This window comes from Trachypithecus francoisi, unplaced genomic scaffold (assembly GCF_009764315.1).
Source record: "Trachypithecus francoisi isolate TF-2019V2 unplaced genomic scaffold, Tfra_2.0 Contig01579, whole genome shotgun sequence".
NCBI lineage: Eukaryota > Metazoa > Chordata > Mammalia > Primates > Cercopithecidae > Trachypithecus > Trachypithecus francoisi.
Window position 1 is genome coordinate 31,888,262 of NW_022681442.1, and position 20,300 is coordinate 31,908,561.

The 20,300-nt window shown below is 41.7% G+C and overlaps 1 protein-coding gene across 1 annotated transcript in view; it reads right to left on the minus strand.

Moving 5' to 3' along the window:
* ABCC2 (ATP binding cassette subfamily C member 2) overlaps positions 1 to 13,549 on the minus strand; it is a 60,687-nt gene extending 47,138 nt beyond the window's left edge. The window contains exons 1-6 of the mRNA XM_033186090.1: positions 12,733 to 13,549; positions 10,814 to 10,987; positions 2,229 to 2,354; positions 896 to 1,030; positions 586 to 693; positions 134 to 189 (exon numbers count right to left, since the gene is read on the minus strand). Coding sequence (XP_033041981.1) covers positions 134 to 189; positions 586 to 693; positions 896 to 1,030; positions 2,229 to 2,354; positions 10,814 to 10,987; positions 12,733 to 12,765 — 632 coding nt within the window. The 5' untranslated portion in view covers positions 12,766 to 13,549. The remainder of the gene's footprint in view (positions 1 to 133; positions 190 to 585; positions 694 to 895; positions 1,031 to 2,228; positions 2,355 to 10,813; positions 10,988 to 12,732) is intronic.
* Between the last annotated feature and the right edge of the window lie 6,751 nt (positions 13,550 to 20,300).

Sequence of the window (20,300 nt, forward strand, 5' to 3'; positions counted from 1 at the left end):
CTCCAGCCTGGGCAACAAGAGCGAAACTCCATCTCAAAAAATAATAAATAAATAAAATAAAAAAATGTTTCTGTCACTTTCAGAGGAGTGAGAGAGTAAGGATACAGACAACCCACGCTCCAGGCTTTCCTACCTGTCATACCAACTGTAGGTAATGCTGCTCAGAAACGAAGCTGTGGATGATGGATTCTGAAAGACACAAAACAATGGAAAAGTAAACCAGTTGGAGACAGGAACTGCATGGGACTCTGAAATCTGAAACCGATTTTTTAATGATATAATGTTGTGCTAGAAACTAGATATGATGTTAAAGTCAGCTTATCAACATGTGTTTATTTGGAGACCCTAAAGCCACTAGTAGAATGATAATCAGATTTTCTGGCATAGATATATGAATGAGTTAACTATGCTGACAATTGGCAGGTGAAAGTAAAAGTCAGCATTTTAATACTCTCATCACTATCTGTTTCCTTGTCATAAAATGGTCTTGTGGGGCCTCCACGAGACCCAGACTTCTTAAAGTTATATTCATTAAGATATCATCCAATTAAGTAACATATGAGATGGGCATATTTAGAATCTCACATTTGATGATTCATTATTTTCTGAAAATGCTGAAAAGATCAGGATCAGGATCTGGAATCCATAGGAGATGAAGAACAGGCAGGAGTAGGCCAGATTAGAATTGTCACCCTATGAAGAAAAAAACAAAGAGGAAAAAATGAGCCTTTTGTCCAAATGAAGTCTACATGGTCCGTATATATCAATGCTTGTGATTAAAGCCTATGATCAAATCCCTCTAGTACAATTCGATCCCGGAGCTCAGTTTGATGTCATTTACTCTTAGAAGATGCCCCGTGGTACCTCCTCGTGTCATCCACTCTTTTTTCCTTACCTGCAAGAGTGTCCGGATCAGAGTCTGAAATTGGAAAGTGCCACAGAGTATTGAGAGAACCCAGAATAGGGACAGGAACCAGGAGTTTTTCTGTACACACCATTGTCTGCTGTACTGGATCAGCAAAACCAGGAGCTGGAGAGAAATTCACACGATGTTCTGAAGAATACTGCCACTAACCGAGGACTCAGGGGAGAAGGATGTCAGAGAACATGGGAAGAAAGAAAGGAGGGCTGAGGGAGGAGACTGTCGTGACTAATCTGGCCAGGTAGAGAGCACACAGATGCTAGGTTGAACATTTCCCCCCCATGACATCCAGCTTTTTCTTTCAATGCCTTATCTCTCTCCATGGACCACACTTGAGTGGGATGCTGGCCAAGAACGTAGAAGGTCACTATCTGCATTTTAGTGGAGTCACTTTGGGAGCTAGAAAAACCTTTCCAAGACGCACGAAAATTAATTTCAGACATTATGGTAGTAAGGTCGGAAGACAGGTTCTAATTAATTAGGTGCAAGGTGTCCGTAGCTCGATTTTCTAATATAAGATTAAGCAATTAATTTTAAAAAATCGCCCTATGTCATCTACTTTAGATATAATAAATTAAATGTTGATTTCCTAGACCTAGTGCTGTGCTCCTAAAACAGCATTCTGGTGGGGAAAGAGCCATGATTTATAACATTTGCCCAGGGAGAATTGTGCCGAACTCATGGTCTAAAGGGATCACTGCTACTGAGACCCAGCTGACACTGCTCTGCCTGAACGTAGGTTTGCAATTGCCAGACATTCTGATTTTTCAATAAAGTTTGAAAGTTCAAATAATTATGCGTCATTAGTTGCCACTGAATTGATGGCAATTAATTAAATTGTTATTTAAACACTGTCTAGGCCCACCCCCCGAAAAAATGCCTGCAGGAGAGACATTAGTTTTTTGATATCAAGTTTATAGAAACTCTAAGCTCACTGATCCATTGTTTAGAGTCATCAATCAATTTAAAAATACGATTTACAGCATTTAAAATATTCTTTTCCATCAAGAATCTTAGCTCTCCTCTGTGACCCTTAGATGGCAAGATATGTGGACATAAGATATACATCTTAGTCATGAAAGCTAATACTTAACCTAGGGAGAAGGCTCTATACATTAATGCTCAAATGAAGATGAAAAGCTAAAATTAGTTTCACCCCATTCCAACCAAGCTTTGCCTCACTATGGATCCCGTGAAAAAGACAGATGACCTTGGAATTAATTTTATCCCCAAAGAGTACATTTCAGCTAGATGCCTGTGGGTAATGAAAAGGGAAACACAGGGCAGAAGCGGTGATAGGTCTTACCCATGTGCCTAGGTAGAGGCTTGGATTGGTATATCGAACAGCAGGGACTGTGGCTTGTCCAGAGTCTTCTGTGAGTACAAGGGCCAGCTCTATGGCTGCTAGAATAAGAAGAAAACCAACAAATACCTGAGAAGGGAAAAAGACCACTGTTAGGAGGATATCATTCTTTATAAGGCTCTTAGAACATAATGGTTTCCAGTGATGGATAAGAAAAATGGTATACAGCGATTCAGATAACACAATAAATATTTCTGGAATGAATGGATACATACAGTTCAAGCGATAGAATAATGTTCAAAGGATGCCATGATCATTGTTTTTGAGGAATGCTGAGTATGAAGCTTTAAAATATGTCTGCAGACTTTTTGATATTCCTTTCTTCAAAGAGCAGAGCTTAATTCCCCCTCCCTTGAGTGTGGGCTGGGGACTTAGGGATGTACTTCTGGTGAACAGAAACTGGCAGAAGTGACAGTGTGTGACTCCCAAGGCTAGGGCATGAAAAGCAATGTGGATTCTTTCTCCTTGTTCCCTGTCTCCGATTGCTCACTCTGGAAGAAGCTACCAGTCTGGTCATGAGAACACTCCAGTAGCTCTTTGGAGAGGTCCACTTGGTAAGGAACTGAGACCTTCTGCCAACAGCCAGTGAGAAACTGAGGCTTCCTGCCACCAGCCATGTGAGAGTCATCTTAGAAGCAGGTCTTTGAGCCCTAGTCAAGCCTTACATGCCAGTAGCCCCAGACAGCACATACTAACTTCAACCTCATGAGAGACCTTGAAGCAGAACCTGGGTAAGCTGCTTCCAAATCCTGGACCCACAGAAAATGTTAAGATTTAAAGAATTCTTTTTTAGCTGCTAAGTTTTGGGGTATTTTGTTATACGGCAATAGAAAGTACTAGGTTTTAAAGGCACTATTCCCTTTCTTAGGACATAGGTTTTTTGTTTTTGTTTTGAGACAGTCTTACTCTGTGGCCCAGGCCGGAGTGCAGAGGCACAATCTCAGCTCACTGCCACCTCCACCTCCTGAGTTCAAGTGGTTCTCCTGCCTCAGCCTCCCAAGTAGCTAGGATTACAAGTGTGCGCCACCACACCTGGCTAATTTTTGTATTTTTAGTAGAGACGGGATTTCACCACGTTCGCCAGGCTGGTCTCAAGCTCCTGACCTCAGGTGATCTGCCTGCCTTGGCCTCCCAAAGTGCTGGGATTACAAGCATGAGCCACCACATCCAGCCCCAGTCTTGATCCCAGACAATGCCAGTCAATATTTGCCCTATGAGCTCAGAAGACATGATGATACACATTATACTGTTTTAAAGGCCCACATCCCCACCTATCAGGAGGGAAAATTACTGCCTCCACTGAGGAAATATACCAGCATCTTAGCCATCAAAACAAAGATATTTATGTGGCACCATCTCCCCTCCCCTCATCCTTTTATGCTCTTACCCATCTACCCTTATTCATTCTTTTAAGTCTCATTTATCTAGAATGTCTCAGGCAGAGATAATGGGCCCTTTGTAATGAAAACCAGCCAAGGAAGGAGATGAACGCACCTTTACTTTAACTAACAGGATCAGTGCTATTATTTAGTAAGGAGTAGAGTCAAAGACATGTTAATAACTGGAATGCATTTTTTCAAGTATATAATACACTACAGGGTGTTTTCCCCACAAGAGACTATGCGGTTTTGGGGAAAAAATAACAGCTTTATAGGTGGTATGTTACGGTTGCCTTTAGGTAAACTAGGAGGTAAAATAGAGCAAGCTAGAGCTGAGGCACCTGCCCTTGGAGATGACTAGAAGATACTAACCAGCAGCCTACTCCCCAGGCTAGAGAAAAGGAGGGGACCTTGCCACAGACTTATATATATTAAACTCACACAATGGATTTGAAATACACTGAGCAATTTATATCAGAAAAGACCGGTTAACTTTATAAAGAACTTCTACAAAGTAATTTTAAAAAATACTCTAATAACTCAATGCAAAAGAAGAGTATATAATAAAAATGGATTTTTTTAAAAAACACAAAAGGCTTTAAAACGTATGAGAATATGCTTAACCTCATTAATATGAGAATACAGTTTGAAAGTATAATGACATGCCACTTTTGCCTAACCAATTAGCAAACATCAAAAAATGTGATACAAAGTTCGTGAGACTGAGGAGAGCCTCTTTGGAGGGCAGTTTGCACTGTCTATAAAAATTATGAGTTCACATATCCTTAACTCAGTCATTTCATTTTTTTGAATTTATCCTATAGATGCACTTGAATACACAAGTATATACAAAGCTGTGGATTGCAGCATTGCTTATGATGCAAAATATTAGAAACTAATGACACTCAAGTCATATAGGGCACATAAATTATGGTACATTCAAATAACAGCATCTCAAGGAATCATTACAAAGAAAGAAGCAGACCTTTTGTGGGATTGAGCTGGTTGTCTCCTGTTAATGTGGAGGGGACTGACTTCATCCTGGCTTTTTGATACTTTTACATTTGGAGAAATTTTACATATTTCTCTAAGATATTCTACCTAGATACTAAAATCTTAAAGCCTTAGCCATTTTTACAGTTCAGCTCTTTAATTTTCCCCCACCTTTTCTTTCTTTTTCTTCATCTTTTTCTTTTTCTTTCTTTCTTTCTTTTTTTTTTTTTTGAGACAGAATTTTGCTCTATCACCCAGGCTGGAGTGTAGTGGTGTGATTTCGGCTAACTGCAACCTCCACCTCCCGAGTTCAAGCGATTCTCCTGCCTCAGCCACCCAAGTAGCTGGGATTACAGGTGTGAACCACCATGCCCAGCTAATTTTTGTATTTTTAGTAGAGATGGGGTTTCACCATGTTGTCCAGGCTGGTCTTGAACTTCTGGCCTCAGGTGATCCACCCACCTCAGCCTCCCAAAGTGCTAGGATTACAGGCGTGAGCCACTGCACCTGCTCCTCCCCACTCCTTTTCAAAAACACAAGTGTGAGTCCATCCTGTCTCCAAAGCCTGCCTTATTCCAAAGCATCCAGTTCTAGTGACTCTTTCATCAATGCCTGTGACTTGTGGCCCTGAGGAAAGTTATCCATCCTTGCAAATGACATCTGAGGAGGTGTCCCACTCAGAGGCTCTCTCCTCTTCCTTCCTCTGTGGATCTATTTATTCAGGAAAGCCCTAATTCTTCCACTAGTCTCAAAGTAGAACTACCCACTTCTGCAGAGAAGAGCACAGTGAAGGATGAAGATAAGGTCTAGGAGAAGAAACAGCAGACCAGAATCATGTTCTCTCCAGCCCAGTTGTGTGTAATTAATGATGGATTTCAGAGATAGAAACACTGTAGCCTCCAGCAGCTGCAAGAACTTTACAATACCCTGAACCTTAGCTACAAACAGCATACGAGCTAGTTACAGAGAATGAAATCTAAGAGGTGATAGAAAACCAACTGACCAAAGAATAAGTAACAGTATGACTCAGGGCTCAGCATCTACAGAATACCCAGGCCTCTGCTCTTCCTACCGCCTGGGATGCCTGGGGAACACATCTGGAAGCCTTCCAGTGTGGATCAACCATACCTGGAAAAGTCAGACCTGACACACAGAAGACTAGAACAACCAGTCCCGGAACAATCGGTTTCATAAATATGGGGAGGAATCTTGGTAGTCCTGCATGCAGCTCCAGCAAAATTCTCCTGCCAGTTTTTGAAGGCTGTCTTGGAAACTGCTGGGGAAAGCTATGATGTAACACAGCAAACCACTAAGTATTTCAGTGCTTCACAAATCATAGATTTATTCTTAAATTACTCCATGAACATGCAGCCTGAACATGTGTTGAGATGAATATATTAACTCAATTTCAGTCTGGGTAGTGGCGGAATCCTTCCTTTTTCCCTCCCTCCCTCACAGGATTTTTCTTGTTTTACAGCTCTGCATTCTGCCTTGATATCCTGGTTCTCATTGTACCTATTGGGTTGATTTTGGGGGTGGGATATGACTGAAGTCTAATCAAAGAGGTTTCAGTAACCTTGGCTGCTGTATATGACACAATAGATGCCTCTGGCTATAGATAAATAGATACAATCTCATTGGTGTATCTTTAGGATTTAGAGTCTAACTTCAAGAATAGGAAGTAAAAAGTATAAAGATGAAGGATTATTCCTACTTTGTGGGATTGGGGGGCTTTTACTTATTAAAAAAACTCAATTGTTCAGGTGAAGGGTTACACTGTAATGCACTTCACTGATTTCCTCAGCCCCTTTTAGCTCTGTTTTACCATGACTCCCTAATTTGCTCATTACTCTAACATTAATGGAATGATGTTTTGTATTTTGTCACATCATGGTGGTATCAGTACGAGTTTGGCTGCTTAGGTACAAATGAATAACATATCCATCAAAAAAGAGAAACATGCAGATTTTTATGTACTAAAATGGAAGGAGCTCTAAGTCACAGAAAAGCACATATGGGACACTAGCATTTGTGTGAAAAAAATATATGTACGTAGCTGTTTGTAAAAGTGCAGGCTATTTCTGGAAGGAGATACAAGGAACCGGTATCAATGGTTGTCAACTAAGACAGGAATGAGTGACTAGAGTACTGTGTACCCTTCTGTCCTTTTTTATTTTGTTTTATTTTATTTTTGAGACAGGGTCTAGCTTTGTTGCCCAGGCTGAAGTGCAGTGGTGTGAACACGGCTCACCGCAGCCTTGACCTCCTTAAACTCAAGTGATCTTCCCACCTTAGCCTCCCGAGTAGCTGGGACCACAGGCACATGCCACCATGCCCGGCTAATTTTTTAAAAATATTTTTTGTAGGCCGGGCGCGGTGGCTCAAGCCTGTAATCCCAGCACTTTGGGAGGCCGAGACGGGCGGATCACGAGGTCAGGAGATCGAGACCATCCTGGCTAACACGGTGAAACCCCGTCTCTACTAAAAAATACAAAAAACTAGCTGGGCGAGGTGGCGGGTGCCTGTAGTCCCAGCTACTCGGGAGGCTGAGGCAGGAGAATGGTGTAAACCCGGGAGGCGGAGCTTGCAGTGAGCTGAGATCTGGCCATTGCACTCCAGCCTGGGCCACAGAGCGAGACTCCGTCTCAAAAAATAAATAAATAAATAAATAAATAAATAATAAATAAATAAAAAATATATTTTTTGTAGAGATAGGTTTCGCCAAGTTGGCCAGGCTGGTCTCAAACTCCTGGGCTCAAGCAATTCTCCCACCTCAGCTTCTCAAAGTGTTGGGATTACAGGCGTGAGCTACGATGCCCAGCCCCTTTTGTACTTTTTGAATTTTGTGACCCTTTGAGAATTATCTGTTCAAAAGATAAGTTAAATACACTCACACCCCCATTAAAAAAATAAGGAAGTGATATGAACAGACAATTCACAAATGAAATATACTTAACAGATTAAAAAATCAATTGCATTAGTATTCATAAAAATGCAAAGTAACTCAATGAGATGTCATGTTTGCACATAAAAGTTGAAAATAACTCAGTGCTGGCCGGGCGCGGTGGCTCAAGCCTGTAATCCCAGCACTTTGGGAGGCCGAGATGGGCGGATCACGAGGTCAGGAGATCGAGACCATCCTGGCTAATACGGTGAAACCCTGTCTCTACTTAAAAATACAAAAAACTAGCCGGGCGACGAGGCGGGCGCCTGTAGTCCCAGCTACTCGGGAGGCTGAGGCAGGAGAATGGCATAAACCCGGGAGGCGGAGCTTGCAGTGAGCTGAGATCCGGCCACTGCACTCCAGCCTGGGTGGCAGAGCAAGACTCCGTCTCAAAAAAAAAAAAAGAAAATAACTCAGTGCTGACAATGGTGCAGGGACATGCACTTTAACACACTGTTGGCAAGAATCTATGTTGGCAGACTGCCTGGGCGACAGAGTGAGACTCTGTCTCAAAAAAAAAAAAGGAGTGAAATATCGATACATGGTACAGCAATGGTACAGCACAGATAAACCTTGAAAACATTGTGCCAAGGGAAAGAAGCCAATAAAAAAAGATCACATATTATATAATTCCATTCATATGAAATGTCCAGAAGAGGGAAATCTATAAAGAAAGAAAAGAGATTTAGTGGTTGCTAAGGATAACGGGAATGAGGAGACGGGGTTAAAGAGAATGAAATGTTCTAAAATTGACTGTGGTGATGTTTGCATATATGTGTTAATATACTGAAAAAAACGGAATTGTATTTTTTTTTTCTTTTTGAGACAGAGTCTGAAGCTGGAGTGCAGTGGCGCGATCTCGGTTCACTGCAACCTCCACCTCCCAGGTTCAAGTGATCCTCATGCCTCAGCCACCTGAATAGCTGGGGTTACAGGTGTGTGCCACCGCACCAGCCTAATGTTTTTGTTTTTGCTTTTTTGAGATGAAGTCTTGCTTTGTCACCCAGGCTGGAGTGCAGTGGCATGATCTTGGCTCACCGCAAGCTCTGCCTCCCAGGTTCAAGCAATTCTCTGCCTCAGCCTCCCAAGTAGCTGGGATTACAGGCATCCATCACCATGCCTGGCTAATTTTTGTATTTTTAGTAGAGACGGGGTTTCACCATGTTGGCCACACTGGTCTTGAACTCCTGACCTTATGATCCACCTGCCTCGGCCTCCCAAAGTGCTGGGATTACGGGCATGAGCCACGACGCCAGCTGAATTTGTTTGTATTTTTAGTAGAGATGGCGTTTCACTGTGTTGGCCAGGCTGGTCTCAAACTCCTGACCTCAAGTGATCCACCCACCTCGGCCTCTCAAAATGTTGGGATTACAGGAGTGAGCCATGGCGTCCAGCCTGAATTGTATTAAATGGGAGAGCTGTATGATATGTAAATTATATCTCAATAAAGTATTTTATAAAAGAGTTAATAGCTTTTATTAGGATGGGATATTGGTTTGCTCATTAACCAGCTTCTTCTTGGAAGCTCCAGAAAGTGGAAAAAGCCTCCCAACTTGATTGCTTCTAACCTCAGACAATGACTCAAATCCAAGGGTACTGAGAATGTTATTAAATGTGCTGAGTTGTTGTTCAATGTTCAGAATATTCAAAGTCTAACATACATTTCTGTCCTTTTTTTTTTTTTTAAGAGATGGGGACTCACTATGTTGCCAGGCTGGCCTCTAGTGTTCCTACCACTTCCAGCTTCCAGAGGAGCTGGGATTACAGGTGTGCACCATTGAGTTCAGCTCTAACATACTCTTAAATCTACCACTATTCCTAGAATGCATTTAACACCAACATTCAACAAATGTTGAATTCCATCTGAGTGTTTGAAACATGCTAGGTCCTGCGATGGGCACTCAGGTCAACAAGGGAGACAGTGACCCTGCCCCAAGCTCTGAGACTCTTCTTTTTCTAATCAGAATCTAACAAAACCCACAACCAACCCTGACCTCAAAGTGTCAAGGTGAAGTCCACTTCCTTTGGCCAAGCTCTTTCTTCCTTTTAAGGTTCCAGGTAACCTGAGTCATTGTTAGGTATGTTCGTAGAACAATGGAATCTAGTTTGCCTTTCCAAAAACGTGTTGAAAGATAAGGACTGACAGAGGCTGGGTGCAGTGGCTCACGCTTGTAATCCCGGCACTTTGGGAGGCCGAGGCAGGAGGGATCACTTGAGGTCACGGCTTTGAGACCAGCCTGGCCAATATGGCGAAATCCCGTCCCTACTGAAAATACAAAAATTAGCTGGGCGTGATGGTGTGCACCTGTAATCCCAGCTACTTGGGAGGGATTGAGGCATAAGAATTGTTTGAACCCAGGAGGCAGAGGTTGCAGTGAGCTGAGATCATGCCACTGCACTCCAGCCTGGGCAAGAGTGAGACTCCATTTAAAATAGTAGTAATAATGATAATAAAGACAGATAGAAAAAAAAAAAAAAAAACTAGTGAAAGGAAGCAGATGGAAGATTTTATGAGATAATTTTACTACCTCAAATGGGGGTCTTGGGTTCCCACAAGACCCCTCCCTAAGTGAGTTGGTGCAGCTGGCTGAGGGCTCCTCCCCTCCTGGCCCCTCCTGGGCCTCTCCCGCAGACCTGTCCTTTCTGTCATTTCCATACTCGTGCTTGTCACTGTGCACACTCACCCTTCCTCCCTCTACTGTGAGTGATCATCCTGACTCATCGAATATGTGGGGAAAATGGAAACCTTATTTCGGATCCAAGTTTTTGAAGATGAGTGATAGTTGGATTGCCTCAGTGGGGCTGGAGATCCATTATCTAGTTCATTTTCATGAGGTAGGTGCCAACTGAATTACAGTCCACCGATTTATTAGAGCTGTTTAAAGACAGGTGATCCAGTGTTCATTTCTCAAATGCTATAAAGATAATTTGATTGATTATATGCCCTTTGTGTTTAGGGAACCCAATATCCACAAGAATTAAGAGTCACCATTCTTATGCAAAAATCAAAGCTACTTTGATTTAAGAAATGCGGCAAGGGACCCATGAGAATTAGGGTAGACGGAGAGAGGGAAACCCAGAACCTGGCTCTACCTGAGATAATGGCACCTGGGACAGCTGCTTAAAGACAAGGAATAGGACACTAAACACCAAGAAAATGTCTCTAATGTACACCAAGGAATTTGAGTTCAGAAACAGTGGTGTTATTTTACCTGCTTAGCGAGGTAGAGTTTGGTGGTAGAGGATCTCTTGGTCCTGGATTTATACACGTGGAAAAGCTGCCAGGGGGCCAGGAGCCATAGGAAGCCCAAGGGAATCCACACCAGAACAGTTTGCTCAAAACAAAGTGGCAGGTCTGCCTCTGGACTGTCCAGGAATGAGGAATTCTGGAGACCAAAGGGGAAGGATTGTTGTATACATGCATTGTGAAGACAGAAAACCATCCTGCAGCACATCTCACTGCTTCCAGACAATTTAAACTCAACTCCATATCCATATCCAGCCTTACCCTTTAACTATCCATATTTTCCTATTTGTGCACATTGATACAAATTCACCATTTAATGACAAATGTAGTTACTTTCTGGCCAACCCACCCTCTAACCACCTGTCTTCTTGTGATTCTCAGTGAATTTCTGTACCAGCTATCCTGAGTAAACCTCACCACTGCATTTGCCAAATTATAGGATGAAGAAGGACTGTTTCCCAGTTTAAAGGAGAGAATAGTGCTCTAGGATATAAAAAATTATTCAAGTTTCTAGCACTAACTGAATTCAGTGGCAGATATTCAAACATGCAGGCGCCATGCAGGGAAAATGCTTAGTCACACTGTAGCATTTACCTTCTGATGGCCCAGAGCGCTTACATTAAAAACCTGTCCAGTGTCAGCACAGCAGGGACAACAGCACTGTTGGACAGAAGGCTTACTGCCAGCAAGTTTTGTGCAGTCTTTGCATTCTGCGATAAATGGAAGTGTCTTGTGAAGTGGAAGTTGGGGGGTGGGAGGTGGGCACCAATTCCCGTATCTGAGTCACATGAGTGTAGATTTTTCTCTTCCCATAAATAGTTAAAATTTGTTTTATATGGTTATTTGTACAGACTCTTCAAAGAAATGGTTGCGATGCCATGACCAAGAAAGTTGGTCAGGTAGTTAGTGCTCAGAAAGAATTCTCAAGAGATGGCCTGTCTAGATACTGCAGCCCATGAAGACCCACCTTGCCGTGGTATACACTCCTGACCTTGAGGGCCTTGGGACCCAGGTCCTTTCTAACACACGAGGTGCTGCCCAGGTGCTCTGCTATCTCATCCTTGCCCCTCTCACCTCTACATAAGGTTATCAAATGTTATAATTCAGAAGAATCACTTAAGATACTTAAACTATATTAATTGCCCCAGGTGATTCTGATGCTGAGGCTAGGAGTTTGCAGATGACACTCTCTCACTAAACCCTTACCAAAATCACTAAATCTAAGGTCCTTTTTTGTTTTCTATTCCACTAGACCTTTGATACTGTTGATTGGCCTTTATCTTGAAATGTTTTGCTATCTATGACTCCATAATGTTACACTGTTCTTGTTTACCCTCTAAGTGGTGTCTCTTCTTTTCCTTAAAAACAGTGTTACATGTCTCCAGTTGTTCAGAAATTATTTCAGTACTCATGATGCCCAAAGTTGCATCCCTAGACTCAACTTCTAGTCCATATCATTAGTTGCCAGTTCTTCTAGAACTTATCATTATCATTTCAACATCAACATGTCTCAGCAAGACTCAGTCACGACCTTCTCTTCCTTCTACTAGCAAAGTATGCAACAACAATTCTCCTTCCACACACTGATAAAATTGGAAGGTTTTTACCTGTTTCTCTTTAGAGAAGGCAATTTTGCAACTAGCTAGTACAAGAGTCTGAGATAAAATAAACATATGACAGAATAAATTGCATTACCTTTCCCAGATCTTATATCCCTTATATTCTCTGGCGATATTATGAATTATGCTTTCTAAAAAGCCTGAGCTGTAGACCAACTGCACATCTAACATTTCTGGATCTTGTTGGTGGCCACCCTAAGTTAACTAACTACCACTTGTTCTGAGTCTGAGAAGAGTCAATGTGAAGATAAACGTAATTTCTCACCCAAAAAGTAGAGTTGCAGAAGTTCTCCAGCATGATTCCTGGACTGCGTCTGGAACGAAGACTCTTCTATTAATATGACTGTGTTGTTTCTTCTTTACTTGTTTCCTCAAAGAAGGTGGAACAGGAATTATCTACCATTCTGATGTTCTGTGTAAAGGATGACCTTTCATCCCAACTATTTAATCGTTAACCTTGCCTAGGTGCATGTTACATTGAAACAGTGGATGGACATGTGACTAAAAAGCCCTAGGGACAGGGAGACTCACCAGTCCCCAAAGTACAAGAGGCCTCTGGAGGAGTGGCCGTATATGAAAGGAACCACTGAAAGATGTCAACAGAGCTGGCCAACAAGTCAGGAGTGCGCAGTCTTTCATTTTCCTAAGGACATATGACCCACAAAGGGCAGCATCCGTGGAGGGGCAGGCACCCCTAAATGTGCAGTTTCACTTCTGTAGTAAGATCTTAGAGTTTACAGAAATGTGAAATATCCTTCTTCCTTCGATTTTTAATTAAAAATAGAGAACCTAAAACATGGTTTAAACATGATATAAACTTTGTTTGAAGAAGTCAGGTTATAAAATAGCTTATCCAGTGTGAGCCTATATGTTATATACATAATACAGGCTTTCAAAAGGTCTATTTGCCTGAGAGGTAGTATGCCAAATGGGAATGAAGCCTTTGCCAGACATTGCAAATGTGATGTCATGATAAAACATCCGGGCCAGAGGAGGGGCTGATTCTGCAAACCGAGTGGTGGCATCAGTTGCCAGAAACTGTCATCGACCCAACCTTTTATTTTTATTGTTTTTTTTTTTTTTGAGACAGGGTTTTGCTCTGTTGCCCGGACTAGTGTGCAGTGGTGCCATCATGACTCATTGCAGCCTTGACCTCATGGGTTCAAGCGATCTTCCTGCCTCAGCTTCCTGAGTAGCTGGGACTACAGACACATGCCAACAAGCCCAGCTAATTAAAAAAAAAATTCTGTAGGGACGGGGTCTTGCTATGTTGTCCAGGCTGGTCTCGAACCCCAGGCTTCAACAATCCTCCTGCCTTGGCCTTCCAAAGTGCTGGGGTTACAGGCATGAGCTACCATGCCCCACCTGACCCAACCTTTTGTACTGTCACTTAAATTGCTTTAAGAACCAAGCAGTATGTGACCATGACATCATGAAAAAAGTACACATAACCACCCATGCAGTATCCTAACTTAAAAAACTGGCCCTAAATCTGGTCAAATTCTAGGTCTAACTACCAGATTATAAGAAACACAGGAACATGCTAAAGGACTCCACGGCAATGCAATTGTCAAAATCCAGGATGTGGGAGATTCTATGGTGCAAATGACTCCATTTCTTAACAAATAAATTAAAAGAAGGAAAGGAGTCGAAGGAACTTACAAATTAAAAGAGAATCAAGAGGCATATCAGCCAAATGTGGACTGTATGGACCTTGTTATTGATTTTAAAAGTCAAGTATACACATAAAAAAAATGAAAAGGCAGCATTCAGAGTGGCAGAAAATATTTGCAGACCATATAACTGACGAAGAGTTAATATCCATGATATACTATAAGGAACTCATACAACTCAATAGTAAACATACACAAACAAATTAAAAAAATGGGCAAAGGACTTGAACAGACACTTCTCCAAAGAAGACATATAAATGGCCAACAGGTATATGACAAATGAATCAACTTCACAAGTCATCTGGAAAATGCAAATCAAAACCACAATGAGATACCACCTCATACCTATTAGGATGGCTATTATGAAAAAAACAAGGTAAGTGCTGGCAAGGGTGTGGAGAAAAGGGAAACCTAGTATACTGTTGATAGAAATGTAAATTGGTCTGACCATTATGAAAACATATGGCAGTTTCTCCATCATTTTCCATACCACTCACCAGAAGAGCCAGGAGACGTGCTGTGGAACTAAGAGATCTCAGTTGGGGTAGGGTGCACCTTTAGGCTGCATACTTCTCTTGGCACTGGTGGTAGGACTCGGAGTACGGGGGGAACTCTTGGTAAAACTTTGAGAAGTATAAGGTCAAGGATTAACTCTGAAATTTCTAATTAGGTATCTGCAAGTAAATTTACTTGTATATGAGGAAGACAATCATTAGACTGACTTACATGAATAAGGATCAAAACAGGGTTTGTAAAGAGAGGAGAGGGAGAAGGAAAAACGCAAAATCAGTCTTGGAACAGTGAGTTTTAAATTTCTTTTCCTGGGTAGAATGATCAACTGGAGGCCATCACAGAAGCCAGTCTGAGATATCTGCCCTTGAAGCCTAGCTGGGTCATCAGGGGAAAAAATGTGTTATTTGTGGACCCTAAAAGGCCTTGAGGTTTGAGCTGTAGAGCGTGCAGAAAGGTTGTCTTTGTGTAACGTCCTCCAGTGTCTTTCCATTGGTCCGTGAGCCTTAGTGAACTGCGCTATTTCCCTTGATCAGTGTAGGCAGGGTTGGGGTGGAGTAAGAAGGGTGGGAAGAGGCACAAGTCTGAAGGGGAAGGGGTGAAATGGGATCAGTCTTTGGGCCTCAGTTTCCTTATATATAAGATGAAGAAGACTGCAGGTTTACATCACACATTGTATCATGAGACTGGGTGGACACAATGTGTTCTATTTCTCTTCACAGTACTATTCTCAATTTAAAGGTCAGAGAAGGAGCAGTAGAAGTGGTAGCAGTAGTAACAATAATAATTTAAATGACAGCAGTAAACACTGAGCACTCACTATGAGCCAGGCACTATCATAAGTTCTTTAAAAACAATCTCTCTCTCTCTCCTTTTAAAGTTGGGTTTACTGAGGTAAAATTGTTTTTCTTTTGAGACAGGGTATATGGCTCAAAAGAAAAGGGCTAGAGTGCAGTGGCATGGTCACAGCTCACTGCAGCCTCGAATTCCTGAGCTCAAGCGATCCTCCCACTTCAGCTGCCTGAGTAGCCGGGACCACAGGCGTGTGCTGCCATGCTCAGCTAATTTTTTTTGTACTTTTTGTAGAGACGGGGTTTTGCCTTGTTGCATAAGCTGGTCTCAAACTCCTGAGTTCAAGCAATCTGCCTGCCTCAGCCCTCCCAAAGTGCTGAGATTAAGAGGCATGAGCCACCACACCTGGCTGAGATATAATTTATACAGAGTATAGATTCATCCTTTCTAGGAGTATAGTTCTCTGAGTTTTGATGAGGCAAGACTGACAGCCTTCTAGCCTCACCACACCTCTTTCCCACTCTGTCCCACATCCAGACAAGCTGACAAGACAGCATGGGTGCTCCCTTCTTTAGCACCAGTGGGAAGTTCAAACCACGCAACCTGCCTGCACATGGAGGACACTGCACTCCAGCCCACCCCCTAACCACCATAAAGACGCAAGCCTGTCACCCTTCCTGTTCCCCCAAGTCATTTTAAGCTCTGCTTGGGAGCCTCCCCTGCTCTTTCCGGAAATATTTTCTCTTCCTTTTTTTGCTTTTTTTTCTTAGATGGAGTCTTGCTCTGTCACCCAGGTTGGAGTGTGGTGGTGCAATCTCAGCTCACTGCAACCTCCACCTCCTAGTTCAAGTGATTCTTCTGCCTCAGCCTCCCAAGTAGCTGGGATTACAGGCAAGCACCACTAAGCCCGGCTAATCTTTGTATTTTTAGTAGAGACAGGGTTTCGCCACATTGGCCAGGCTAGTCTCAAACTTCTAACCTCAAGTGATCTTCCTGCCTCGGCCTCCCAAAGTGCTGGGATTACAGGCATGAGCCACCACACCTGGCCTCCCGAAATCTTCATTCTACAGATAGTAAGTCTTTTCATACTCTTCTGTTGTGTGTGCATCATCAGTCTTGACATCTGAACCAAATTTTGGATGGTAGGGACCATCCCACCTCTGCAGGGTGATCACAACAGATAGTAAGAAAGTAATGTGTAGTAGAAAAATCTTTTCAACCACATTTTAAAAACCATTGTGATCTTATATAATCTTTGTTGAAAGACAGATAAAATAAAACTTAGGATTCCCAATATTCTTTCTTGAAGGCTTTTTATAGGAATCTAAATTTGAAGAATTTACCCCAGGAATACTGAATACCTGTTTTCCAGCTCTCCTGTTTTCAGTGAGAGTCTTGTGGAACTAATTCCTTAGAAAGGTAACCCATGAGATTATCTGTTCAAAACAGCAGTGACTCCTGAAATATGATACAGTCTACATTCCTGAAAATTCAATCTCAATCACACTGTTTAAGAACAATGTTGGAGGTATAATTAACATACAAACAAATGCATAGATCTTAGATGTTCTATTCAAAGAGTTTTGACAACTGTATATACTTAAGCAAATTGTATCCCAAGCAAGATAGATTAAACTATTTCAGGAACAATGTAAGAATATATAATAATAATCTCAACCAACAGTATAATAGTATAATTTCATTTATTCCTTCTAACTTTTGTACTTTTGTTTTCTTATGTTTTACTTCTACATATATCATAAACCCTACACAACATTGTTATTATTTTTGCTTTAAATGGCTAATTATATTTAAAAGACCTATATATGCACACAAATATAATTTATTAAATATAGAATATATAACAAAAGTACTTAAAATAGGTCTTTTATATGTACCAGATATTTACCTTTTCTGGTACTCTTCATTTCTTCCTGCCTTTGCCCTGAACAACTTGTTTAAGAATTTCTTGGGGCCAGGCAGTGGCTGATGCCTGTAACCCCAGCACTTTGGGAGGCTGAGGTAGGCAGATCACGAAGTCAGGAGTTCAAGACCAGCCTGGACAACATGGTGAAACCCCATCTCTATTAAAAATACAAAAATAAACTGAGTGTGCTGATGGGCACCTGTAGTCCCAGCTACTTGGGAGGCTGAGGCAGGAGAATTGTTTGAACCCAGGAGGCGGAGGTTGCAGTGACCTGAGATTGCGCCATTGCACTCCAGCCTGGGCGACAGGGTGAGACTCCGTCTCAAAAAATAAAAAAAAGAGAATTTCTTATAGTGAGGGTCTACTGGAGACATATTCTTTTAGGTTTTGTCTGCATGAGAATATCTTTATTTCACTTTTATTTTTGAAGGGTATTTTCACTGGATATAAAATTATACTTTGAGAAGTTTTTTTAATTGTTATTTACTTTAACACTTTTTTTCATTTTGTGAATATGTAATGTTTTCTGAGCCTCTATCTCAGGAGGAAGTTAATAAAGTGAATTAAAATCTGTATTAGAAATTTAAATCATTTAATGTAACCCTTAAATGTATTCAAATAAAAAAGAAATTAAAATCATTTTAAAACAAGCATGATTTTTACTTTTTGTGATTAAAACATTCTTTTTATTCTTCTATTTATGCATTTATTTATTTTGAGACAGAATCTCTCTCTCTGTTGCCCAGGCTGGATGGAGTGTAGTGGTACAATCACAGCTCACTGTAGCCTCACTCTCCTGGGTTCAAGGGATTCTCCCACTTCAGCCTCCTAAGTATCTGGGACTACAGGCACACACCACTATGCCCACCTAATTTTCTTTTTAAAATTTTTTCGTAGCGCCTCAAACTCCTGGGCTCAAGCAACCCATTCGCCTTGGCCTCCCAAAGTGCTGGGATAACAGGCGTGAGCCACAGTGTCTGGCCTAAACATTCTAAGTAATCAAAAAAAGAGAGGGTGGAGAATCTAAATGCTCATCAAAACAAGTTGCTTAAATTATAAAATATGTACTCATATGGAATACTGAATGAGAAAAGCAAGTAAGGAGCCAGGAAGTCACAAATCTTTCCTAACAATAAGTAAAAATCTGAACAAATAGAAAAATCAGTAACTTTTCTTAGATCTGTAGAGAGGGTGAGGTTACTGGGCAAACTGAAGAGATAAACAAGTGAATACAAAAAACCACAATTTACTGGCACAGAACTGTCAGCAGGAACCAGTGCGAGGGCAGGAAAACCTGAACTGTAATTGAATTGCCGGAGGCTCAGTGTACACAAGTTTGAGAGAGAAAAATTCCAGAGTGACTCAGCCATAAGGAGGGGATGATCTCCACACTTTCATGAGTTTACCTATAGGAATTCAAAGAGGTTCTCAAATATTGTTTTCTTTTTATTAGAGAAAAATCTCCTCCTGCTTCCATGCCCCTGGCAGAGGGGACAGGAAAAGTAACCATTTGAAATATACCTGGACAGGGCCAGATGTGGTGGCTCACGTCTATAATCCCAGCACTTTGGGAGGCCGAGGCGGGCAGATCACGAGGTCAGGAGATCGAGACCATCCTGGCTAACATAGTGAAACCCCGTCTCTACTAAAAATAAAAAAGAAAATAAAAAAAAAAATTAGCTGGGCATGGTGGCAGATGCCTGTAGTCCCAGTTATTTGAGAGGCTGAGGCAGGAGAATGGCGTAAACCCGGGAAGCGGAGCTTGCAGTGAGCCAAGATCCGGCCCCTGCACTCCAGCCTGGGTGAAAGTCTATTTTAACAAAGATCCTCAAGTGACTTGTGTGCATATCAAAGTTTGAGAAGCACCTGTTTAGACAACTTTTACAAGTAGGATTAATTTGTTATTATAAGGTACTCGCACTACCTGTAAAGCCGCACAGTGTTCTTTGAAAGCAGACTTGGATTCATTGTAAACGTGTATTTAAAACTCTATGGTTGGGATCCTGGGCACTTTGGGAGGCTGAGGTGGGCAAATCACGAGGTCAGGAGTTGGAGGCCATCCTGGCCAACATGGTGAAACCCCGTCTCTATTAAAAATACAAAATTACCCAGGCGTGGTGGCGTGTGCCTATAATCCCAGCTACTCCAGAGGCTGAGGCAGGAGAATCACTTGAACCCAGGAGGCGGAGCTTGCAGTGAGCCGAGATCGCACCCCTGCACTCCAGCCTGGGCGACAGAGCGAGACTCCGTCTCAATAAATAAATAAATAAATAAATAAATAAAAATAAAAATATTCTTCTATTCTAAACAAAGTCTGCCCTTGGGAAAAACTGTTTAAATAGAGCCTAATGCTGGTGATTAATAGGAGCCTAAATGATGCAGAAGGGAAATAACAACTCCAGTCTCCTCTAGCTTTCCACATGAAAACTGAAAATACCCAGCTGCAGCCCACTCTGGCCATCATGTCCCACCTAACAGGATCGGGGTAGATAGGAGGAACTGAGAAGCACTTGGGAAATTCAGTTTAGAGACACAGGTTTACTAAAAGATTGAGACCTCTTCATAGAACTATAGAACTCTTTCTCTCCCCCTCCCCCACTGTATACCACGTTACTAAAGGTCTAATTACAGCACTTCCTTTTACCCTGTATATCCTGTCCAGCTATGAAGAAAACATTGCCAGGCATACTAAAAGACAAAAAAAAAAAAAAAAAAAAAAGGCTTTAAAGAGACAGAGAGCAAGCATCAGAACCAAACTCAGATATGACTGGGATGTTGGAATTATCAGACCAGAAATTTAAAACAACTATGATCACAATGCCAAGGGCTCTAATGGATAGACAGCACACAACAACAAATGGGTCAATCTAAGCAGAGAGCTTAAATTCTAAGAAAGAACTAAAAAGAAAGAAATACTAAAGATCAAAAACA